General features: G+C 48.3%; 2 protein-coding genes across 5 annotated transcripts in view; one reads left to right on the top strand and one right to left on the bottom strand.

Annotated features, from left to right (window-relative positions):
- Positions 1–1,261: 1,261 nt before the first annotated feature.
- sec22a (SEC22 homolog A, vesicle trafficking protein) lies at positions 1,262–6,573 on the top strand. Of its 3 annotated transcripts, none has more exons than XM_084689047.1 (7): positions 1,262–1,445; positions 2,206–2,419; positions 3,117–3,280; positions 4,582–4,761; positions 5,788–5,906; positions 6,062–6,127; positions 6,242–6,573. In XM_084689047.1, the coding sequence occupies exons 2-7, from the start codon at positions 2,238–2,240 to the stop codon at positions 6,440–6,442; spliced, it is 912 nt and encodes a 303-aa protein (XP_084545173.1). In that variant the 5' UTR covers positions 1,262–1,445; positions 2,206–2,237; the 3' UTR covers positions 6,443–6,573. The 3 variants fall into 3 exon arrangements, with proteins under 3 accessions (XP_084545173.1, XP_084545172.1, XP_084545171.1); XM_084689046.1 differs by having other exon boundaries at positions 1,262–1,721; XM_084689045.1 differs by having other exon boundaries at positions 1,262–2,419.
- A 1,986-nt stretch (positions 6,574–8,559) lies between these two features.
- adcy5 (adenylate cyclase 5) overlaps positions 8,560–21,778 on the bottom strand; it is a 46,938-nt gene continuing 33,719 nt past the window's right edge. The window contains exons 6-23 of one of the 2 annotated variants that reach the window (XM_084688803.1): positions 20,500–20,658; positions 20,255–20,396; positions 19,371–19,508; positions 17,091–17,113; positions 16,589–16,733; positions 15,643–15,740; positions 14,631–14,718; positions 13,336–13,452; positions 13,097–13,255; positions 12,459–12,634; positions 12,334–12,354; positions 12,003–12,135; positions 11,626–11,889; positions 11,284–11,488; positions 10,882–11,006; positions 9,954–10,800; positions 8,931–9,060; positions 8,560–8,777 (exon numbers count right to left, since the gene is read on the bottom strand). In XM_084688803.1, coding sequence (XP_084544929.1) covers positions 10,672–10,800; positions 10,882–11,006; positions 11,284–11,488; positions 11,626–11,889; positions 12,003–12,135; positions 12,334–12,354; positions 12,459–12,634; positions 13,097–13,255; positions 13,336–13,452; positions 14,631–14,718; positions 15,643–15,740; positions 16,589–16,733; positions 17,091–17,113; positions 19,371–19,508; positions 20,255–20,396; positions 20,500–20,658 — 2,122 coding nt within the window. In that variant the 3' untranslated portion in view covers positions 8,560–8,777; positions 8,931–9,060; positions 9,954–10,671. The remainder of the gene's footprint in view (positions 8,778–8,930; positions 9,061–9,953; positions 10,801–10,881; positions 11,007–11,283; positions 11,489–11,625; positions 11,890–12,002; positions 12,136–12,333; positions 12,355–12,458; positions 12,635–13,096; positions 13,256–13,335; positions 13,453–14,630; positions 14,719–15,642; positions 15,741–16,588; positions 16,734–17,090; positions 17,114–19,370; positions 19,509–20,254; positions 20,397–20,499; positions 20,659–21,778) is intronic. The other variant, XM_084688802.1, reaches the window with a different exon arrangement.

Raw genomic sequence — 21,778 nt, 5'->3', positions numbered from 1 at the left:
GTCAAAACCTTTCCATAAAACATCTGATTCAATACACAAGCCACATGCTCTGACACAATTACTCTACAAGAAACAAAAACAATGTGGCATCCACTTACCAGCAGGAGACACTGAGACCTACAATTTCTTGGACCCTCCACTCCATTTGGTACCCGGTGATTGTGAATGACAGCTCTGCCTCGCTTCCATCTGACAGTCACTCAACACGGAACATTCCCCTGGACCAGTGGCCATTCATCAAGTTGTCAGCACAGCAGACATCGATCATCGTCACCATGTAATCCCCTACACCCCTGCCCCACCCTCACACACACACACACACACACAACCTGAAGGTGAAGGGTTCTTAGTGGAGCGGTCTACACTGAAGATGAAATGTCTCTTGAGAGCCAGAATCCCTAGGGCTTTTTTCTGGTTTGTTTAGAAAGAAAATGGTTGGTTGTAGTTTAAGAAGTGAATTTTGGTTTACCAATTCAAATTTACTGAGCCCTGAAATATTCACCTGATACCTCCTCAACAGTTGTTACTGTGTGGGTTTTTACTTTAACCATAATAATTACAGAATAATCAGTTGATTTTAATTATTCCAGACTTTTAACAGAGTCTAGCGATAAACTGGCTGTGCATGCCTTATTTGCTTTCTGTCGTCAGTATTGGTGAATGGCATTCCATGAGATTAATGCCAAATGCACACTGATGATGCAGTATTGCCTTTCCACTCTGAACTGAACCCCTGTTATACTAACATCACCTGAGGCTGCAGGAAGCTTGTGTGTGCTGATTTAGAGGCTCTATTAAGTTCATTAAATCTGTTCATTACATTTATGTGCATCAGTGAGTTTGCTAATAAATTATTGGACGCCATGGACCTTCTTATTGCAATTGCTCCAGTCCCTTGTGCTACTTTCATTTCCTTCATTTCTCATGAACGTTAATTTTCCTTTGTATACTAATTAATATTTTTTCCCTACAAATGTTGTTAATGGATGGATGAGTATCGTATCATATCTAATCCAGTACCCAGTAAATACAGCATCTGTTTGTAGTGGCATAAAGTCAAGGGACATCTTTCTTCACATATTTTTCTGAAAATACGTTTACCCGGAAAGACAATTGCCGGTCTTTGCCTGTATGGTGCTGATCAGAGCTTCTCAGTGAGAGGTTTTCTGATGCTGATCAAAGGAACTTAAGAGTTGTTTTTTTTGTTGCTGATCAGAGCGGGTTGGTTTTTGGTGCTGATGAGACTGGCATTACCCATAATGCACCGCCCAGCCACGTAAACATTTGAGGTGTAGGAAGTCCTGCTGCCTGCTGCGTGCTCACTGAAAGCTGCTCAATATCCGACAGATGAGTAATAGCAAGCTAGCAACCAAATGGCATGCTAGATAGCTTAAACAAAAATTCGTTGTTGAATCAGAGGCGGTGCACGACTGACACATGTTGAGGTTAGAGCGTAAAACAACAACCTTTTTCATCATTGCATATTCGAAGACTTCCTCCTCAGCACAGCAGCTAACTTAGCCGTTAGCCTGGCTAGCTACGGTAGTCAGTTTTCGACTACGGCTTGGCTTATTGCAATGCTAGCTAACTGTGGTTGGCTCACGGTCAATAGCAAAGCTGGGCCAGGTTGACAGAAAGCTTGTTAGACTAGGGAAGCAAGGAAGGGCACAAGTTGGAGCTGGCATTATTCTACCTGGTCCTAGCAGGCTTAGGATGAACCTGTGAGCTAATTCACTTGCTAATTAGCTAGCTAGCTATCACGTAGCTGCTAGTATCACACATAACTGCACATTATTTTCCATGTAACGTTAGCAATCCGCTTTGATTTTTTACGATGCAAAGACAGCAGTTATCTTTAATGCACCATATGTGGATGTAAAAAAAACCTCAGTGTGTCTGCTAATACCACTGGAACACTAGCTAATGATCCTATTTAGGTTGGTAGCCAGGAACGCGTTGCCGAGTGGTGTCGCGAGATAACCATTCAAGGTGTCTGCTTGTGCTGTCCAAGGTGCTAAAGTCAATGATTGCGTCGTAGAAAAGAAACTGACCATATATGAGTTGCAATAACCCCAGTGTCAATGTTTAGAGAATGAATCAGTGTTAGATCGTCAACCGATGTTAAGATGTAAACGGTCTCATTATTTAACACAAGGGACTGTGTCGAGCCCACCCTCTATAAAGTGCCCGTGTGTCTGTCTCCAGGTGTTCTGCATATGTGAGAGAGCTGTAAGATCATGTCTATGGTCCTGTTTGCCTCCGTGGTACGAGTGGGGGATGGCCTGCCTCTCTCTGCCTCTACAGATTATGAGCAGGAGAAAGGCCTGCAGGAGACCAAGAAGCACCTTAAAGGTCTCTCCAAGAAGCTCAGCCAGTTTCCTGACCGCTGCACACTGAAGACTGGACAGTACAATGTCAAGTAAGTTGACTAGTCATTTGGACCTTCAAGTCAGACCTGGGTGTATCTCGTAAGTCGTGAGTTGAGGGACTAGTTAGACTGTCGTCCGGTGCAGCCGCGTAAAGTTGGTGGAAACCTCCTTAAATTGTGTGTTTGTAAATTGGTTATTAGCTAAAAGGTTCCATTCGGGCGGCAACAGATAATGGTTTGGATGACAAGAAGGCCTGACTCGACTTTAAAAAAGACTGGTTTGTCTCTATCGAAGTGCTACCGTCCAAGACACAAGTTCCTTTAATCAATGCACATATCAGCCTTCAAAAGAAAGAGGCGGAAGGGCAAATGTGCCAGCAAGCATTTAAGTCACTGGTTAATCTAATCCAATATTTAAAAGGTCCTTTTTGGCAGTGTCTGACTTAGATGTATAGGTCTTCTGAGGGGCAGTGACTCCACTACAAGCCTGCTCCACTCTCCAGCTAGGCTATACATCACCCAGACACCATAAGTAGCTTTAGAAGAGGGGGAGAGGGTTTGAAAGGCACAACACTGTTAGCCTAGTGCTGCTGTTTCACACTAGGTGGGCGTCAGTTTCAATTCTTTGTGGAGGCAGGACGTTGGTGGCTTGGCGTAGTGTAATTACTTATCTGCTTTGCTGTCATGGTCAAGATTGTGAAAGATGTTTTGTGTAACAGTCAGTTGTGTGTGTGTGTGTGTGTGTCAGTTTCACCAGTTCCCTGGGTGTGGGCTATCTGATGGTCTGCTCTGATACCTACCCCAACGTGCTGGCCTTCTGTTTCTTGGATGAGCTGCAGAGAGAGTTCCTGGTCACCTACGACACGAAGCGCATCATCAGCGCCGTGCGGCCGTACTCCTTCATCGAGTTTGGTGAGCGCTCCGCTGTACGTCGGACAACGAGGGTTCGGTGTGAATGATTAGAATTCAATCCAAAAAAACGTGTTTTGTTCCATTGCTGTAGATTAGGGTTGGGTATGAAGAATTGGTTCCAAATATCCAAGATCTGTTGATTCCATAAGACGCGTGCATTTCCGTTTTTTCGGTTCGTTTCCTAACGTTTGCATATGAGTGGCGCTCCCGCGTAAACTGCAGTGAGCTTTTTACAGTCCATAAAAGTTGCACTTATCTGTAGGACCTGCTGTGCAGATGCAGTACGTCAGTAAAGCACGTGAGAAGAGCCACTATAAGCATCCTGGACCACGGCTGACCGCAGTAAACCCCTCCAGAGTTTACCTTAGCTTCACTTACAAAAAATAACGACACGGCAAAATTGCGACATCCGCAGTGAAGACATTTAATGCAAGGTAAGAAATGCTTCTGTTCTATGACGAAGCATTTACTTTAATACAGCAAATTAAATCAGAAGGAACGCGCCATGTTCGACGTGTTGCGGTCTCCCAGCCACGCTAACGAGCCAGATACAGCAAATGTCAACAGTAGCTAGGTGTCCTGCTCAGGTACAGAACAGAGACAAGCTGACGTTGGCCTTTTATATTGAAGGGAAAGAAAATCTAGATTTTGACTGATTATAGCCTGAATGTGCCAAGAAAAAAGGCAAGCACATTTTTTGTTCTTGAAATAATGAGCGAAGCTAGATCAGGCATGGCCATCGGGCAGCGTCATCCGCTCATGGCCACACCTGTGCAGCCAGCACAAGCCCATTGGGCCACGTCCGATAAGACGGCATTAAAAGGCCGCACGGATACGCACACAGTCACCTCGGTTGTTGTATGATCAGCGCTGCAGCCGCCGCCCTCCACCAGCCCCTTCTCCCCCTGGCTGTCGGTATGTTCTATCCATCAGGGGGATTATATCTCTATTCCTCCCTGCCTCATATGTCATGTATGTATGTGTCGCATCGAGGAGGCAAGGAGTGCTTCCCTTAGATACATCCACTCCGCCAAAGTCAAACCTATTTCCATGTCATGGTTATCAGTAAATGCTCAATCTAATACGTGAGTGTCTTGACTGAACTGTCTTCGTTCTTTTTTTTCGGTCCCCCCAAAATATTAGAATTGGCTAAGAACCCAGATTCAAAGAGCAGAATCCAAATTGACAGTCTGAAACAATACCCAACCCTACAGTAGATCCACGTGTACAATACGAACGACGCCAAACCATTTGAAACGGAAGGCGATCGGACACATAATTGCATTTTCTATTTTCCACAGACAACTTCATCCAGAAAACCAAGCAGCGTTACAACAGCCCCCGCTCGCTGTCCACCAAGATCAACCTGGCCGACATGCAGACGGAGATCAAGCTGCGGCCGCCTTACCAGCTCTCCCCGGAGGACCTGGGCTCCGTCAACGGCTTCTCCCCCCACACCACCTCCAAGTACAAGGGCATAGGTACGCCGTCCCCTTCCGACACCCCCCCTAGCGTTCGTTGGGGTTCCGATTGACTTGTCGTGGGCGTCGAGCTAAGAAAACACCATGCGTTTGGACTGCCCAGTGAGGACCGTGAGGACCGTGGCACCATGCCATCTGCATTGTGGCTGACTGTCCAGCTGCTTTGCAGGCGCAGCCCAGCCGTATGTTTAGAGAATATGTTTGGGGACATCGAGGCCTTTTCAGAGGGGTTTGATGTGTTCGTATCCTCACACGTAGAGGTAGCGTCGCTGCTGTTTCGCGAGCCTGAAGACTTTCTTCAACATCTTTCACATTTCCATTACATTCGAGTCTTTCCCCCCTCAGTAATAATGACGATTTTCAACACCTTCCTTATTTCCCTCGCATCTCCTTTGGGCCCGTTTGACCATGTAGGCCTAATACGTTCCCCACAGTCATGTCTCGTGGGTCATGAACGTGTTGGAAAAGAGCCCGTGTCAGTCGTGTAGAAGCGGCGCGCGTGTGCGGAGCTCGCTTGCTGCTACCTGGCTCAGAGCACGGCCACGTGCCCCTCTGACAGCTGCCAGGTGTTCCAGAGTGTGTCTCGGCCTCGCTTCGTCCATTAGTGGAGCCCCAGCTGAGACCCCCCCTGCCCCGCCGCTTCTCCGGCTCACTGCCCAGACCGCTCCACACCTCAGCAGGCTAAGCCATTCGGCCCCGGGTCACCGCGGCTTTTGTGTAGCCCCCCCCCCCCCCCCCCCCCCCCCCCCCCCCCCCCCGGAGCCACTTCAACCTTCTCACCTCGCTTCCCGCCCCTTTTATCTCAACGCCTCCTCGCCCTGCCCTTTTCAAATGCCAGTCGACCCAGCTAAATGCCAGTCAAACCGCGGCGCCGCGACAAGGCCACTGAAAAAGCTCATTTGGAGGTGTAAAGCCAGGGTTTTACACAAGCATCGGGGGTGGGGGGGATCGCCCCAAAATGAAAACGGATGTGGTCTTTTCGATGCGCCGTGATTGGTCCGTGTCCTCTCTCTCCCCTGCCCACAGCTCCCACCCAGATGCTGGAGCCGGTGGCCCTGCCCGGTGTCGTGTCCTGTGTGCTCAGTCTGCTCTGCGGAGGCCTCAATCTCCTGCGCGGAGTCCACGCCATCGAGAGCATTCTGCAGGTAAGGACGGCCGGTGCCGATGGCCCTGCAGCCGCGGTGGTGTTCCTGCCATTGGTCCCCTGTGGAAGTGTACTTCCTGCCTGCTGCCTTTGCTTCGTGATTTCCGAGTGACTCAACTTAACCCGCCTCCATCTCTCCGCCTCTTCAATCCACAGAACGATGACGAAAACTTTAATTATGTGATTGCCTTTTTCCTGGGCACAGCAGCCTGTCTGTATCAGGTAAAGGATATCCAGCAGAATTTTCCGTTCCGTAGCTAAATACTGATTGTTTTGGCTGTCCCTCTGACTGCGTGTGTTGATGGATATGATCCGCCCCCCTCTCTCTTCCTGCAGTGCTACCTGTTTGCATACTTCTCGGTGTGGAGAAACAGCAAGTCGTTCCTGGCGTTTGCACTCATCTGTCTGTGCAACATGTACCTGTATGAACTGAGGAACGTGTGGCAGATCCTGTTCCACGTCACCGTCGGAGCCTTCATGACCCTGCAGATACGCCTCCGCCAGCCACAGGGCAAAGCGCCAGACTACAATGTCTGACCCGAACAGCAAAGGACTCAAACTCCCCAAAAATCCAGGAAACGGTTTTGAAGTTCCACTCAAATTCTTTGGTGTCTGTACCAGCACATATTCCTCCCCTCCCCCCCGCCCCTCCTGGACTGCTGGACTAGATGCCCTGAGGGGATGCACCCTCAGACAGCCCCCCCCCCCCTCCACACACCGCCCCCCCCCCCCCCCCTCTTCAATGTGGCTGCCAGCTCAGACGGAGCCTGCATATGCATGGAGGAAGCCTCAGCCAGCCCCATGCAGCGACTCTGCTGGCTGAACGTCTCCAGGCTGCTTGGGAGGAAGGACTGGGCGTGGTGGGGGTGGTCATGGGACTACGCAGTGCGGGGCTCTTCAGGGTAGCTCTCCTCCTGACCCTTGTGGTCTCCCCCCTTAGGTAGGACAAGACTTCCATCCGTTCGCTTGGCGACGTCGTGTACTCTCATCGGTACTGTCATCATTTGCTTGCTTGTTTTGAAGCATATCGTTTGACTGATTATTTATTGAACATTGTGTCTGATTTTGTATCGGAAACTAAACCTATTTCAGGATTTGAATGCGTTCATTTGTTTTATGTACGCCTCACAGGCCGTTCCTTGTCTCCGTTTCATTGCACGTGCCCAGTAGGCCTCAGAGTCCGAGCGGTCCTATGTCAGTGACAGAGTTCTGATGCTGACCCTGACGCCGTACTGAACAGTCGTCCATGGAGCTCCAGAGGACACTCTGGATGTCAGTAGTGCAGCGCCTCTCTTCCAGTCCCCCTGCTACAGTGCTGCTACTGGCAGCTACCAGTCAAGCATACTGTATATCCCATAGAGTATATCCATAGCATGGGCTTCATCATACTCAATCCAGTCCCCTGATTGTGCCAATTGCATTGTTGACTGTCTTGATATTTGGCCATTTCCATTGACAGCATTAGAGTTCAGTTCATAATTGCATGAGAGAACATAGAGGAAGCCGAGTACTGCGCTTCTTTGGCACCCGGAGGCTGACAGACTGCCTCAGCTCCTAGGACCTGTCCTGGCCTGTTAGGGCGGCCCGTTTGGACAGTTCTGCTGTGGTAGCCTGCAGGCCCCACTCACCAGCAGAGTTGTTCCTGAATGAGTTTGGATTTTGCTATTGGTCAAATGTAACACTTTACCATAATTAAACACTACAAATATTGATTCATTTATCGTTGATTTTCATCTGCAAAATGGTTTCCTTTGCATTTATTGTCATCCCAGTGGAGTTACTAAAGACACGTTTGCTGTATTTAATGCCTTTTTAAAGAATGTCAGTATCAATGAGCATATGCAAGTTCCATCTCTTCCTACAAGAGAAAAGTGTAAACTAGAGGAGAAACTGGCAAGTAACTCCATAGAAAACGTCAGCACAAGTTTTCGAGCAACATTTATTTTGTTTCAGAAGTTTAACCATCAGTGCGGCCATTATGATGATTGCCTGAGTGATGATTATGATTATTAGTGTGTGTGTGTGTGTGTGTGTGTGTGCGTGCAGCATTATTATTATTATTAGAAGCAGCCATTTCCTCCAGAGGTACGTAGAGAAGTAATGAGCCAGGACTGATCTCTTTGTTCACGCTTGCCCTGCCATACATGCGGTGCGAGGCTGAAAGGAACTGTTGGGTGGTGGAAAATTGCTGCCTATTTGGAACCCCCATTTGCAAGCAAGTGCAAGAGTCACCGACGGGGTTTGTGCGTGAGGCTTTGTGTTTGCGGCCACGACATTTGTTCCCAGTCATTCTGTCACGGGTGGTTCACAAGTGGGATGCTTTGAATGTGCTTCCACTCGTTCTTAATCTTTCTGCCAAAACACAGACACTTCATTCTCCCAAAGAATGGTGGTTCTCTATATGTACACTGGCAAGCAGAGTATGAAAAAAGATATCAAAAAAAGGTACGTTAATAAATTATCAACATACAAAATACATGCACAATCTACCTGATGTCTGGTCAAAAGCGAAGGCATAGGGAGAGAGTCAGACACCCAAGTGTTGGTGTTCTAATGAGTTCGAAAGACTACTGCTGCCCCCTTGTGGACATTGGAACACAGCTCATCAACTGAAAGACCGAAGTGAGTGAGGAAAACCAGACCAAACCACCGGGGAGAAGTACAACATTTGAGCAGTTTATTTGCATGTAAAAAACAGCAGTGTTTGACATGATAGAAAGAGAACACACTGATGCCAGAAATCTTCCTATTAGCTGCCCACGTCTCCATAGCAACAGTCAGCTTCTGGATGAAAGCCTGTCTGTCTCCACGGCAGCGAGGGCCAGTGTCCTGACTCCCGATCTCCTCCTCTGAAGTCAGCTTCCGACAACATCTAAAGGTCAACGGAATTCAATGGCACTGTGTTTGCTAAGTTTTCTAAAAAGGCTCACTTTCCGCGTACAATCTCTTAGCCTCCCCCCGCCCCCACAACCAATGACAAACAGTGAGATTGTATAAACATGAAAGGTCACAAGGGCAAACTAACCATGGCACCATGGTGACAGATCTGGGAGGGGGGGGGGGGGGGGTTGAGGCTGAACTGATAAAGACAGACGTTTCCATGAGTCTGGTAGTTCCTAAGGTCGTTGTACTGCAGGGAAAAACTAAAGGCCAAACTGCAGGGAGTAAGCAAATGGGCAATCACAATATGGTAGATATGCAGTTACACTGTGGAACTGTTGTATTAAAACACTTTAGGGATACAAAAAGCCGACCTAAATAACTCTATTTCCGCAAGTAGACCCCTTTTCATAGAAGGACGTCATTAGTATATATAGACTATAGAAGAAAGGCCTCATTGGAAATCATTGGACATTCATTGGGTCGTACCATCTGATTAAAAGATGGGGGGGGTTAAAAGGGAAAAGGTGGGCTGACAGCAGTGTTGTGCAAAATTGGCTTTCAGCACCGAAAACTTTTATTGCTGGGTCCCAATTGTCTACCCTTTTTAGACTTTTAGAGTGTGAACACTTCATGAAAAGGGTTGAACATTGGGACGGATGATGTACAGGCTGAATGTTATTACACAAAACAGAATGTGTGACGCTCGTGAACAACAGTTTGACATGGAAACCATGGAAACCTAACATGGAGCCACAGATAAAGAAACCTCAGAGGGATCCCTGACCCCTGGCTAATGTATGTGCATGACTGTAAAAGGACTTTGTTAGCTTTGTACATCTGAATACACGTTGGTGTTTATAGATAACTCTCTCTCTAATATATTAATGTACAAAATATAGAATCTGAAATATCTGATAGGGTTTGGTGTTTGGAGTCAAAATACAAAATGCTGAAAATACAAAAAAAAAGCTTTTCATTGACATCCTCGGTTGAAAGTGTCTTCAGTTAAAGCGTGTGCGTGTGCATGTGTGTGTGTGTGTTTGCAGGTAGGTGTGTGCGTGTGTGTCTGTGTGGCTGGGGAAGAGTCCTGTAAACTCGCACGCCACCACACAAATCAGTGTCACTGATCAGTTGAGCCACGAGCAGGTTGAACGTGTCCACCTACCGCCCCCTACTGGTGATAAATAGATCTGCTGCTCGGCCTCACGTCCTGTGTGGAGCTCCTTCTCATCCAGCATCAGGCCAGCTACTGATGACCTCGGTAAAGGGATGGATAGTGCTGCTTGGCTGGCTGGAGCCTCATGTACTCGTGAAATTGCAATATCTGCACCACTCCACAGTGTGCACTGACAACATGGACACAAACTGTTTTACACTTACACATGAATATATATATACACATAAAACAGCATGAGTGTGTTTTACATGTATACATGGTTCAGTATCTTCATGCAGGTTTTGTTTGGAGCAAAGGTGGATCTCTGTGAAAGCTGGGTGGGGGAGGGCCCTTCCGCCATGTGGTAAACATGACCCGGGTGTTCTGGAGATGAGCATATTAGCACTTCATATAAGCTAATGCGTCACTGCAGGGTCACTGGACGTCTTTGGTCTCCGTAGTGAATCCAGACCCTCTAGACCCCTCCCACTGTTCGCCCTCGCTGAGAGAACGGGTGAGGTCTACCGTCTCCTTCGCTGTGGCCAATCAGTAGCTGACCTCTGCAGGTAGGGAAGGGGCTAAATGACAAGTGGGGGGCATGTGCCATTACGCACCAGGCTATTGCAGGTCCGTGAGGCTGCTCATCACAGACTTGGCCCCCGGTCCTTTAAGTCCTGCCCCCCCTCTCCTCCGAGTCATGCCCAGTGTCAGTGACAGTCAGTGGGTGTTAACTGCTGGAAGGCCCTCCGTTTAGGAAATAGGTCATCATCTCTCCTTTCCCCTTCACCTTGACCACCCCTCGGCACTCCAGAGAGTAGTTGTAGGAGTTCAACACTTGATACAGATCTGTTGTCACCTGATGAGAGAAACCATGCTGTTGTGGTTAGCAAGCCATGAGAGGAGCTGTGTGTGTGTTCGGTCTGTGTGTTAGTGTTACCTGGATCCTCTCAGGAACCCCCGTGCTGTCCATGCGGCTGGCCACATTGACTGTGTTGCCCCAGATGTCGTACTGTGGTTTCCTGGCTCCTATGACCCCGGCCACCACAGGCCCCATGTTCAGACCTACGTGAGGTACATACACAGGAAATACACTGTGAAAGTGGAACATGTTATTATGTTAACGCGTTCCTTGCTTCATCTCCTCAGTTTTCCCTTCATTGATACAGTTTGAGATACAGGCGCCCGGTTCTGAGGGCATATTACTTCACAACAATCTTGATTTATGTGAAACACTTTTACACCCCGTTCTCTACCATATCAAGCTATCTGCTATCCTGTCTGGGAAAAATGTAACAGGTAGTTCTACAAAATGAAGAAAAGACAAGGCCATCCGTCTCACCAATCTTCATCTTGAAGTTGTTGAAGGAGTGCTCATTGATGTACTTCATCTGGTCCATCAGTCTCATGGCGTAGTCAGCCAGCGCCAGTATGTGGGAGCGGCCTGCCTTGTCATAGGTGGAGTCGTTCAGGCCAGACGCCGCCATGTAGGTGGAGCCAATGGTCTTGATCTTCTCCAGCTGCCGGAACTGGTCCTCGCTGATGATCTGGGTCGAGGGACGAGCGCATTTCCAGAGGGGGAGGGAAAGAAACAAAAATAAAAAGGTGGTTTCACTTTTCAGAAGCCTCGCAACGGTCCATTTATATTCTTAACACACACGCAGAGAGACGCACACGGCCTCACCTCGTCGAAATCTGCGATGATCTCGTTGAGCAGCCGGAGACACTCCACGCCCTCGTTGTTGGCCTCCAGCTCCACGTAGAACTCGGAGAAGTTGCTGATGGAGGCGAACATGACGGCCACGCACTCGCACGACTGGTAGTACAGCTCGTCGTTGCGGCGCTCGCGCGCCAGGAAGTGGGCGGCCACGTCCTTGGGCAGGATGTTGTGGAGGAGGCGCCGGTTGTAGGCCTGCAGCTCCTCCATCTCTTCCTTCTCCTCTGTGGCCTGAGGGGAGGGACAAGGAGGTGCCAATCAGAATGTTTTCCGACCAATCCCCAATGAAGGATTTCCTTGAAAGACACACACACACACACAAGTAAACACACAGTGACACACACCTGTAGCTTCCAGAGGAAGTCGAGTCTGGCTGTTGACTCCACCTGCTGTGCGTGCAGGTAGAGCGCCAAGACAAAGACTGTGATGACCACAGGAGTCATGATCTTCAGAGGAACCTTGGGGTCCATCTCACAGCTGTCCAGCACAGACACAGACATGGACAAGCAAGACAAGCCAGGTCAGGTGAATCACTTTCAAAGAACATGACTACCCCCCTACTGATATCATTAACATGATAACATGAGTATCCAAAACTTGCTATCAAAGTTAATGAACAGTTATGTCACAGAACACAAAACCCTCAGGTTGTGTTGCCTGCATTGTAAATCTCACCTTGTTGAATTGAAGTAACCACTATGCAGAGGAAACAAAAAGTAGAAAAGTGTTAAATGGTTTCAAAGTAAATCAAGAAAAATGACTACATCCTAAATGAACGACACCAGACATGTCAGACTCACATGGCGTTGGCCATGACCAGCAGGTCCACGTTGTCAAAGAGGCTGACCTCAGGAACCTCCATGATGAGAATATAGAAGAGCTCAATGAACAGCATGAGGAACAGCTTCCCTATGCTGCTGACCTGCAGGAAGACTGAACACGCCAGCAGACTGAGCAGCACGCACGAGGAGAAGTACTACGGGAGGGAGGGAGACAGGAGACAGGGAGGGAGACAGGAGGGAGACAGGAGACAGGAGACAGGGAGGGAGACAGGAGACAGGAGGGAGACAGGAGACAGGGAGGGAGACAGGAGACAGGGAGGGAGGGAGACAGGGAGGGAGGGAGGAAGACAGGAGACAGGAGACAGGGAGACAGGGAGGGAGACAGGAGACAGGGAGGGAGGGAGGAAGACAGGAGACAGGGAGGGAGACAGGAGGGAGACCGGAGGGAGACAGGGGGGGAGAAGAAAGGGTGGAAGGTAGATAGAGAGGCAGGGAGAGAGAGAGGGAGGGAGAGAGAGAGAGGAATACAAATAAGTACATTTCTATAGAGAAGACAATAAACAAAACAAATTGAAATACTCTTGGCTCAAAGTGCAAATGTACAGGACTTTGTTCATGGATGTGTGAATATTCCCACACACACTTCCCGACTGTACCTCTGGGAAGTTGCAGTTGATTGCGCTGTCTCCACAGAAGCCGGCGTATGAGTCCAGGGTGTAGTTGAGGCCGCGGGCGTGGCAGGCGTTGATGGTGCTGCGGCTCAGATTGAGTTGGGAGCTGATGCAGTCACGCAGGTCACTGGTGCTGCAGGTAAACTAGAGGGCACAGGTCAGGGGGTCAGGGGTCAGGACACTAAATGAAATAACAGCCCTGGATGGGAACCTAATGGACTTACCATGTTGATGAAAGCGGAAAGAAAGACGAGGATGATGGTGAAGACCCCCACCAGAGTGCTGTTGAGTCTGGACTGGACAATCCTCTTAGAGAGCGTCTGGAGAGGCACTGGGAAAAACTACCAAGAGGTGAGGGGATGGGAAGGAGGGAAAGAGGCATAGAGGGGGAGAGGAATCAAGCATATTAGTAAGACTAATATAACAGACAGCTAACAGACCCTTTTTAGGATGAGCGGAGCTGAGTGGAAGCATACCGCCAGCTCTGACATTGACATCCCTGACAATATTCATCTCCTGCACTGAGCAAAGCAATAAGTGATGCCATTCCTCTCAAATGAGCAACAAAGGACGTCACAGCAGTGTCTGTCTCAGTGGAATATCATCAAGTATGCTCATGCATGACAATGTAGTTATAAGATTCAATTTAGGAGTCTATTCCACAGTACCACTCACTGTACAGGGTTTAACGTTCAGTGGTTTTAGAACAAAACGCACCAGAACAACTACAAAAGATTAGCTGCCAGCTACAATTATTGTTCTCTTCAAGTGGGCCTGTCTTATTTCCCCGACGGCTTGCGGTCAGCCAATAAAGAGAAAGCAGGAAATGTAATACCTAGAGGTCCCAGCTGGGTTCAGTAGTGCCACCATGACGCTGCTTCCTTTGAACATTCTGAACTGTCACACCAAACATGGCGAGTGTAGCCCACATCGCTTTACCTCAATTCGTACAACAGTCCGTGGCTCCACAAGGATACAAACACACACACGCCGACACACACGTAGCTACGCATGCACGCACACATAGGATGACACCACCAGCATTCAAAAAGGTGTAGCTCTGTATGTATGTACTGTATATGCCGGCTCTGTATGTATGTACTGTATATACCGGCTCTGTATGTATGTACTGTATATACCGGCTCTGTATGTATGTACTGTATATACCGGCTCTGTATGTATGTACTGTATATGCCGGCTCTGTATGTATGTACTGTATATGCCGGCTCTGTATGTATGTACTGTATATACCGGCTCTGTATGTATGTACTGTATATACCGGCTCTGTATGTATGTACTGTATATGCCCGGCTTTGCGTCCTGATTACTGTGGAACCTGCACCATCACAGCACCTGACATTCTCAGACAGCCAAGAGCCATACTGCACCATTAGGCTAGGCCACAGAAACAGAACTGTTCTAATAGGTTTTCTTAAACCCACTGCTGTCAGTCATTTGATTAAAATCACTCAACTAGGAAAAGAACAACAACTAAAACGAGCTAATAGGGAGTACTCACCCCGAAACAGGAGTAGACTGCAGAGACAAACATGACAACCATCAGAATGATCAGGCATGAGATGTAGAACCCCATCATCAAACTGGAGCTGAGGAGGAACAGATTAGATACATTAGATGAGACGTATAAGATAAATAAGCTAGATAAGAGGGAGAGCGAGACAGATATGGACGAGAGAGCGAGAGATGGATAGGTAGAGAGAGGATGAGATGGGTAAAGAGAGAGGGAAAGAGAGAGAGAGACGCCCGAGTCATATCACTGGATTTGAAATCACATCCTGATTTTAGAGGAGACAAAGAGGCCAAATGTTCGCGCAGAGAACGACAACTCCTGGAAGCACTCCCCTCGGAGAAGATCATAGTCATCCTCCAATACAACAGAAACAGACATGTGAGAGGTAGTGACAAGGACAATAAGAATGGGTAGGGAGGAAAAAGGATCACAAAAAGTACAACAAATAATATATATATATATATATATATATATATATATGTAATTATATAGTAAGAAATGAGGAAACAAAGAAAAAGGACGGTCATTAGAGTGCAGATGAACAAAGCTGGGAAGGGTGGAGGTGGAGGACTGGAGATGGACAGAGAGCAGGGGGATCGATGAAACTCGGGGAATTGATCCCAACATGGGGAGAGGGGAGAGATAAAAGGTTCCGGAAGAAATGCTATAACAAAAGAACGATAACAGGATCAATGCAACGTCAGAGAGAGAACGACGGAGGAAGCGAGCGTGAAGAATAGAGGAACGAACGGAGGAGAGAGGGAGAGGAAGAGATGGCACGCGAGAGACTGATGGAGCAAAGAGAGGCAGGGGGAGAAAGAGGGAGAGACGCAGGAAGGAGAAAGAGACGAGAGAATGAGAACAAAATAGTTGAAGGGATACAGTGGGGCTGAGAGGGTGGGACAGCCTTGATGGGATATCTTTGGTGTTTCAACCCCTGCTTCTTGCTTGTCTCTGAGGTAGCCAGATTAGGGTTTGCAAGGTGAACTCGAGGACTTACTGTGGTACTATGACGATCTGGATGAAGCAAATGAAGAGGAAGACGAGAGAGGCACAGGCAACATACGCCCCAAACCTGGAATCCACCTGTTTGGAGTACTAGACAGGAAAGGATTGTTAGTAAAGAAACGAAAAGTCGAGCTCTCAACCCAAACACACACAAACGCTGTGTACTAACAGCCTGTTAAATCAAGTTAAGTCAGTCTAACTTTATTATTGTCAAAATAGCTCCTAGAAATAAACCTACAAACGGAACACTGAAACAAAACCACATGCAAACGGAATGTATCCAATGTAACTAAGGCCGCAATGAAAGCAGGGACAAACTGTCATCCAGACATTCAGGCTTTCTGCCTGCCTAATGTGCACACTGAGGGGGTGAATAATTGTCTGCCATGGTGCCCAGGTAATCGAGGGAAACAAAGGCAGCCATTATCTCACCCACAAAGGTGCGGGGGCCGCCTGAGAGCCAGCCTGAGAGGCCTTGTGCTCTGCTGTAAGTGGCACTAGGCAGCCCATTTACAATCCCCTAGCAGGAAAGGAGGAGAAAGAGAGAGAGAGCGGGGAGAGGGCAGCGGGAGAGATGAGGTGGGCCAGGTGAAAACAGGTCTTTGCTTCGCCTCCCTCACCCCTTTTGTCAACTCCTCTGTCCTCCTTTCATCTGGCTCCTCTCAGCCTCTCGCTCCTCCCCCCTCTGTCTCTTCCTCTCCCCCGGCTTCTATGTCCGTCTCTCTCCCCCCCTCTCTCTCTTGCTCTCCCTTCACTCCCTGCTTTGACAGGCCTCCCATTGACACGGTGTTAGACTTGCGAGTTCAACTTGTTCTGAAAGCTGTTTGTGTGTGTGTGTGTGTGTGTGTGTGTGGGGGGGGGGGATTACTTGTCACGAGCAATTATTTAAGCCCCTTTTAGCAGGACGGGAGTGGCGAAAACATCGAATCCCAGGCTACCTTCTTTTCCAGATCAGGTTCTCGGAAGGTGAGCAGGAACTTGGTGACGTGTTCGGAGCGCAGGCGGTCGATGCTCCTGGCATCGATGGCTCGGCCCAGGAACTCGTCCACCTCGTCCTCTGGGTTCAGGTTCTCCTGGGTGTTTCTGAAAATGAAATGTCTAGATAACACAAGACGAGACCCTTTGTTGTTGTTCTGAGGGCTGGCTGTCAGCTCATGCCACAGCCTTGTGTCACTACGGCTACCTCCCAGCACCGCCACCAGCAAACCCCAAACCAGCGTGGAAAGCAAGCAGCGAGATTGACAGAAAGGCCAATCATTGGAGGCCAATCATTGGATCGATTGGATTTCAAGGACTTGTCTTTGAATCAGGGTACAATTGTGACAATTTGACAGGAGTGTGATTTGGCCTAATGTCAGTGGATTAGGAGATATGTGCTAATCAGCTGACTATTGTGATCTGAGGCGTCACAGTAATAACAGAGCAGAGGATGTTACTCACTTGTCCTTGGGATCTTCAAAGCCCTGAAACAGGGGAGAGAAACAAAAGGCAACTCAAATCAGAAGTGGGGCCATTCAGGTAAACCTCATCCAGCCAACGGCAATAGAGAAAGACAGCTACAAGGCATGAAGTACTGGAATGTGCTGAATGTAAAATTGTTGCTAGAGTTTGGAACAGCGAGAAACCGTCTCCACAGCTGGGAGCTAAAAATGGAACGTACGTCAAGCAGACACGAGATTGGCATCTTCTCTCCTCCGTGTCTCAACCACCAAAAACGGCATTGAAAAGAAAGACGGGCATACCTCGATCTCCCTGAGGCCTCCCTCTCCCTTTCTTTCACTTCCTATAGCTCTCTTTCTTTCTGAGTCATCAGAATCACCTGGATATCGGTCAGGGGGCGATGGTTTTTAGCACACTCGCCGTGCATTACTCACATCCCATTCTGTTTACGGCACATCAGGTGAAATGAACGGTGGACCAACGTTAGCCAATAGCTCCCTCTGTTGGACATGTGTAGCAACAGGCTAAGAGAGCGCCAAGCCAGGTCTGACAACACTGGACAGACAATGACACCATTTGTAGACCGATGGACAAAAACAGGAAGTGGAAGGGAGACACTCTATCATTGTAATCAACATCAACTGAAGATCAGTTGTTGTTGTTTTTTTGTGGCACAAACAAAGCACAGGCAAATGAAAGCTTGGACACAGCTAGATGTACAATGAGTCTGTGGTCTGGACACACTGGGCTTGCCTACAATAGGAAGCCTTGTAAACTAAGCTAAGGTACCCGAGTGTGTATAACAGTGTTGAGGTTAGAACACAGGGAGAATACACTCAGTGTTTTGGGGGGGGGGGTTTATGTGAAATATGAGAGCTGTGATTAATAGCATGGGAGGCCTGGCGGCCAGAAAGCCGCTGGACAGCTCATAAGTCATCTCTCCTCTGTTGCCCTTCAGTCGGCCTGCAATGTGGAGGACAGGGGCAAGAGGGAATTTCTATCACCCCCTTCCTTTTAAACACAGTCTCTCTCATGCCCTCGCTCGCTCTATCTTTGCTCTTTCCGTATCCGTGCCGCTGTGTGATTTATGAGAAGTGCAGGGGGGATGGAGAGAGAGAGAGAGAGAGAGGGGGAGGAGGAAGCAGGAGAAATTGGAGAAAGATAGAGGGTATGAGACGAAGAAAGCTCGGAAACATCACTGAGTTCATGTCGGCGGAGGCAGTGACTGGTTGAGGAGAGCAAGAGAAGAGGGCTCGAGAGGCATCCAGCTATGTGTGGTATCACTGTGATTCCCTTTGCAACAGAGAGGCTGGGTCTCCTGAAAGAAATGTGATACACAGGTGGCCACCGATTCATCAATGAACACGGACAGACTGATAAACGCTGCGAGAGAGAGAGAGAGAGAGAGAGAGAGAGAGAGAGAGAGAGGAAGGAATTTAGGGGTTCAGAGAGGGAATTAATAATCCCAGAGAGAAAGAGGGAGAGAGGGAGGGAGAAAATACCATTCTCAGAAAAGTAAACAACAGAATCCTTGGTGTGTGTGTGTGCGTGCGTGCGTGCGCATGTGCATGAGTCACTGATGGTAGGATTGATTTAGCACAGTCGGAGGCCTCAGGGAGGAGAAAGAAAACACTTGATACGGTCACAGCAGCCCTGTCAACGATACGCCGACATTGTTCCCATTTCCATACGTCTACAAACTCCTCCTGGGTTTTGGAGGACATGTATTTATCCCAAATGAGGCCGTAGTGACTGAATGTTTTGGCATCGGTTTGTTCATCCTCGCTGCCCATGGATGACAGGGTGTGGTGCGGTGGCCCTTAGGGGCCCTTCTTTGCTGGGCGGGGAGAAGTGGTGCAGGCCCCCGGTTCCCAAGCCCCGACTTGGAGCTACTGAGGAAGAACAGGCTCTTACCAAAGAGCTCTTACCAATGATGTTACCACCGGGTGTTTATTATAATATTGTGTTTGTTTAGCAGATGCTTTGTTGTTAACTACCCCTGCAAAATACTGACTCTCAGGTAGACGTTGCAAATGTCACATTGCTAGAATCATGTTCGCTTGCTAAAGGCACTGGCCCTGAAGCTGTTTGTTGTTCCAAATGGGAAAAGCAGCACACATCCGCACATGACCGACCAACCTTGAGATGCTATTGTACCAGGTTGACACACACACACACACACACACACATGCGTACACTGACAGACACACATACACAGACACAATTGAACATATGCATATGTTGATTAGGAGTGATGGGGGACCAATCCCAAATGCTCACCATCCTCCTCATGTCCTTGGAGACCTGGTTGCCGCCCAGGTGGTTGTAGAAGGGACGTTCGGTCCAGTGGCCTGTGTTGTGGGTGACTGAGTTTGTCCGCTGACGGTTCATCTTTGCTATCATGGCCTTCTCTTCTTTCTGTCAGCGGGAGATAACACACAGTCATGTCTGTGTTATAATTGACACAGCAACCTGGGAATACTCCCTCACATGAGCTTGTGCTGCTGAGTATATGAGGTGCACTTGTTTTGAGCTGGACTGGAGATTTTCAAAAGCTGCAGTTCCCATCTAGCTTATCAATCGTGGTAAATCAGCCACACCTTAGGTAGCATTCCGGGTGTGAACATGCTAGAGATACAGTATACAGTGTCCTTTTGAACGGGCTCATGGTGGGAGTTCTACAGTAACTGATCTGGGATGGATTCAGCAGAACTAAAGGCTCGGAGGGTATCGCGTGTCACAAACATGTGAGGAGTGTAACAGCAACCTTGTCCCATATTCAGCGCTCACTAACAGAGACCGTCCGGTGTGACATGAGATACTTAGGACCGAGTTCCCATGACGCCTGGGATATGACCAGAGGACACTGATGGAGGCATCACACATGTAAACAAGCACTACCCCCAACCGCTGGATGAGGTGAGCTCACACTCCACGTATTTAAGGAATACGTCATCTCTCTGTTTACAAATGCAACCATTATAAATGCTTTCGACATTTTTATCTTGAAATATGGGAGCATTAGAGATAGCAGTGTAAACGTTCAAAGGAAATGGTGTGCAAGAGCACAAATCAGGATTTCGGGGGCTTAACAAAGCAGCTGGTTTCGTTCTAAAACCAGATCCTGGCCCCGACACAGAGGGGATGAGAGCTGCGGAACGTACGCGCTTCTGGCTGCAGCCGACGATGAGGTAGGTTTCTATGTTGTGCTTCTTCAGGTAGACGTTCCTCTCTCCCCCAGCACCTGGTTCCACGTCATAGTCTCCATTCAGGTAGTTCAGCGTGGCCTTGGTGATGTGAATACGCCTGGCAACACACACACACACACACAGGATGAGTACGGTAGATGCACAGTACAGGTCACGGGTTGACTAACCGTGTGTAATGTGTCCTGATTGGATGTGCTTACCCTGCCTTGCCCCCTGCCTCCATGTGATTGGCAAGCGTGACATCATTGGACCAGACGTCAAACTGCCACTTCCTGAGTCCCAGCACACCACAGTGGACCCTGCCGCTGTGGATGCCCACCCGCATATTGACGTTGACCCCAGTGACCTCTCGCACCAGCCTGCAACACAGGCGCGCACACACACATTGGAGAAATGGCAAGAATTGACTTTTGACTTCATCATTTCACTATTTACGTCACACTTTTCCTCCAACAATATTCTATGCAGTAAGGCAGGCTGGGACGCACTATGTCACCATTCTCTCTGACTGAGCGCCGTACACTCAGACTTGAAGAGAGATCTGTGTGTGACAGGATGTGTGTGTGTGATATTTTTTTGAGATGTTTTTTTTTTAGTCACATACTTAGGCCATGCTGTAAGCACATTAATCTGACGAGTGTGTCTGAGAGCCGTTGTAAGTGAAAACCACCTCGGGGTCAGCTCTGTATAGACTGTGTGAGTGCTGTGACAAGAAGTCTGGCTCTTCTGTCTGTGATATGATCTAGCCACACGCTCAGTAAGGCAGTGCTGCAGGTTGTTAGAAATCATTTTTGAGCACATACAGGCACAAAGAAGCACACACGCGCGTTGACTCTCCCTTGCTGACGCGACCAACGTGGCCAGACAGACCTTATCAGGCCGACCAGGAAAAACACATTATTCACACTTCATTAATATCTCAAGATTGCACTGAACAAGTCCCATATCTCAGCAAACAGCAATCAAAATGCGTATTTACAAACAAATACAGTACGAAAAGAACCCGGGAGAAGAGACTAATCGCGGTGACTGTCCCGGTACACCCAGGACAGGACTCATCACCAACCATGTAACGACACAAATTAGGCTAAGTGCCTCTTTAAGGGTTGGATACAGCGTGAACCCTTCATGTGAAATGAATCACTGTTAGGGCTGTGGCGTTTCAACACAAACACACATACAGACACACGGGCACCGTCGTGACTGGTCCTGAGAACAGCAGGGGACACTGTTGGCAGATCCGCTCCAATACAGACTGTACCAATCTAACCTGATTGAATGACTGAAAGCCCTCCACACGTTAACAATTAACCTTGATAGACAAGTGGATTAGCTCGATTACAACCACGCAAAAGTTATTTCATTTGTGCCTGAACCACAGAGGTTTGGATCAATAAGCATCCTATAAAACACAGTTGGCAGCTACATTGTATGAGAATGGTTGATGTTAGCCCATGATCGCCTCTGATAGACAGATGG

This window comes from Hypomesus nipponensis, chromosome 23 (assembly GCF_054491055.1).
Source record: "Hypomesus nipponensis isolate SF chromosome 23, ASM5449105v1, whole genome shotgun sequence".
NCBI lineage: Eukaryota > Metazoa > Chordata > Actinopteri > Osmeriformes > Osmeridae > Hypomesus > Hypomesus nipponensis.
This window is presented reverse-complemented; position numbering and strand designations above follow the sequence as displayed.

Bases quoted from the DNA above. Each gene is read 5' to 3' on its own strand.
- sec22a (XM_084689047.1), top strand. From the start codon at position 2,238: ATGTCTATGGTCCTGTTTGCCTCCGTGGTACGAGTGGGGGATGGCCTG. The intron at 4,762-5,787 runs GTACGCCGTCCC...CCCTGCCCACAG, and splicing joins CTCCAAGTACAAGGGCATAG to CTCCCACCCAGATGCTGGAG. The intron at 6,128-6,241 runs GTAAAGGATATC...CTCTTCCTGCAG, and splicing joins CAGCAGCCTGTCTGTATCAG to TGCTACCTGTTTGCATACTT.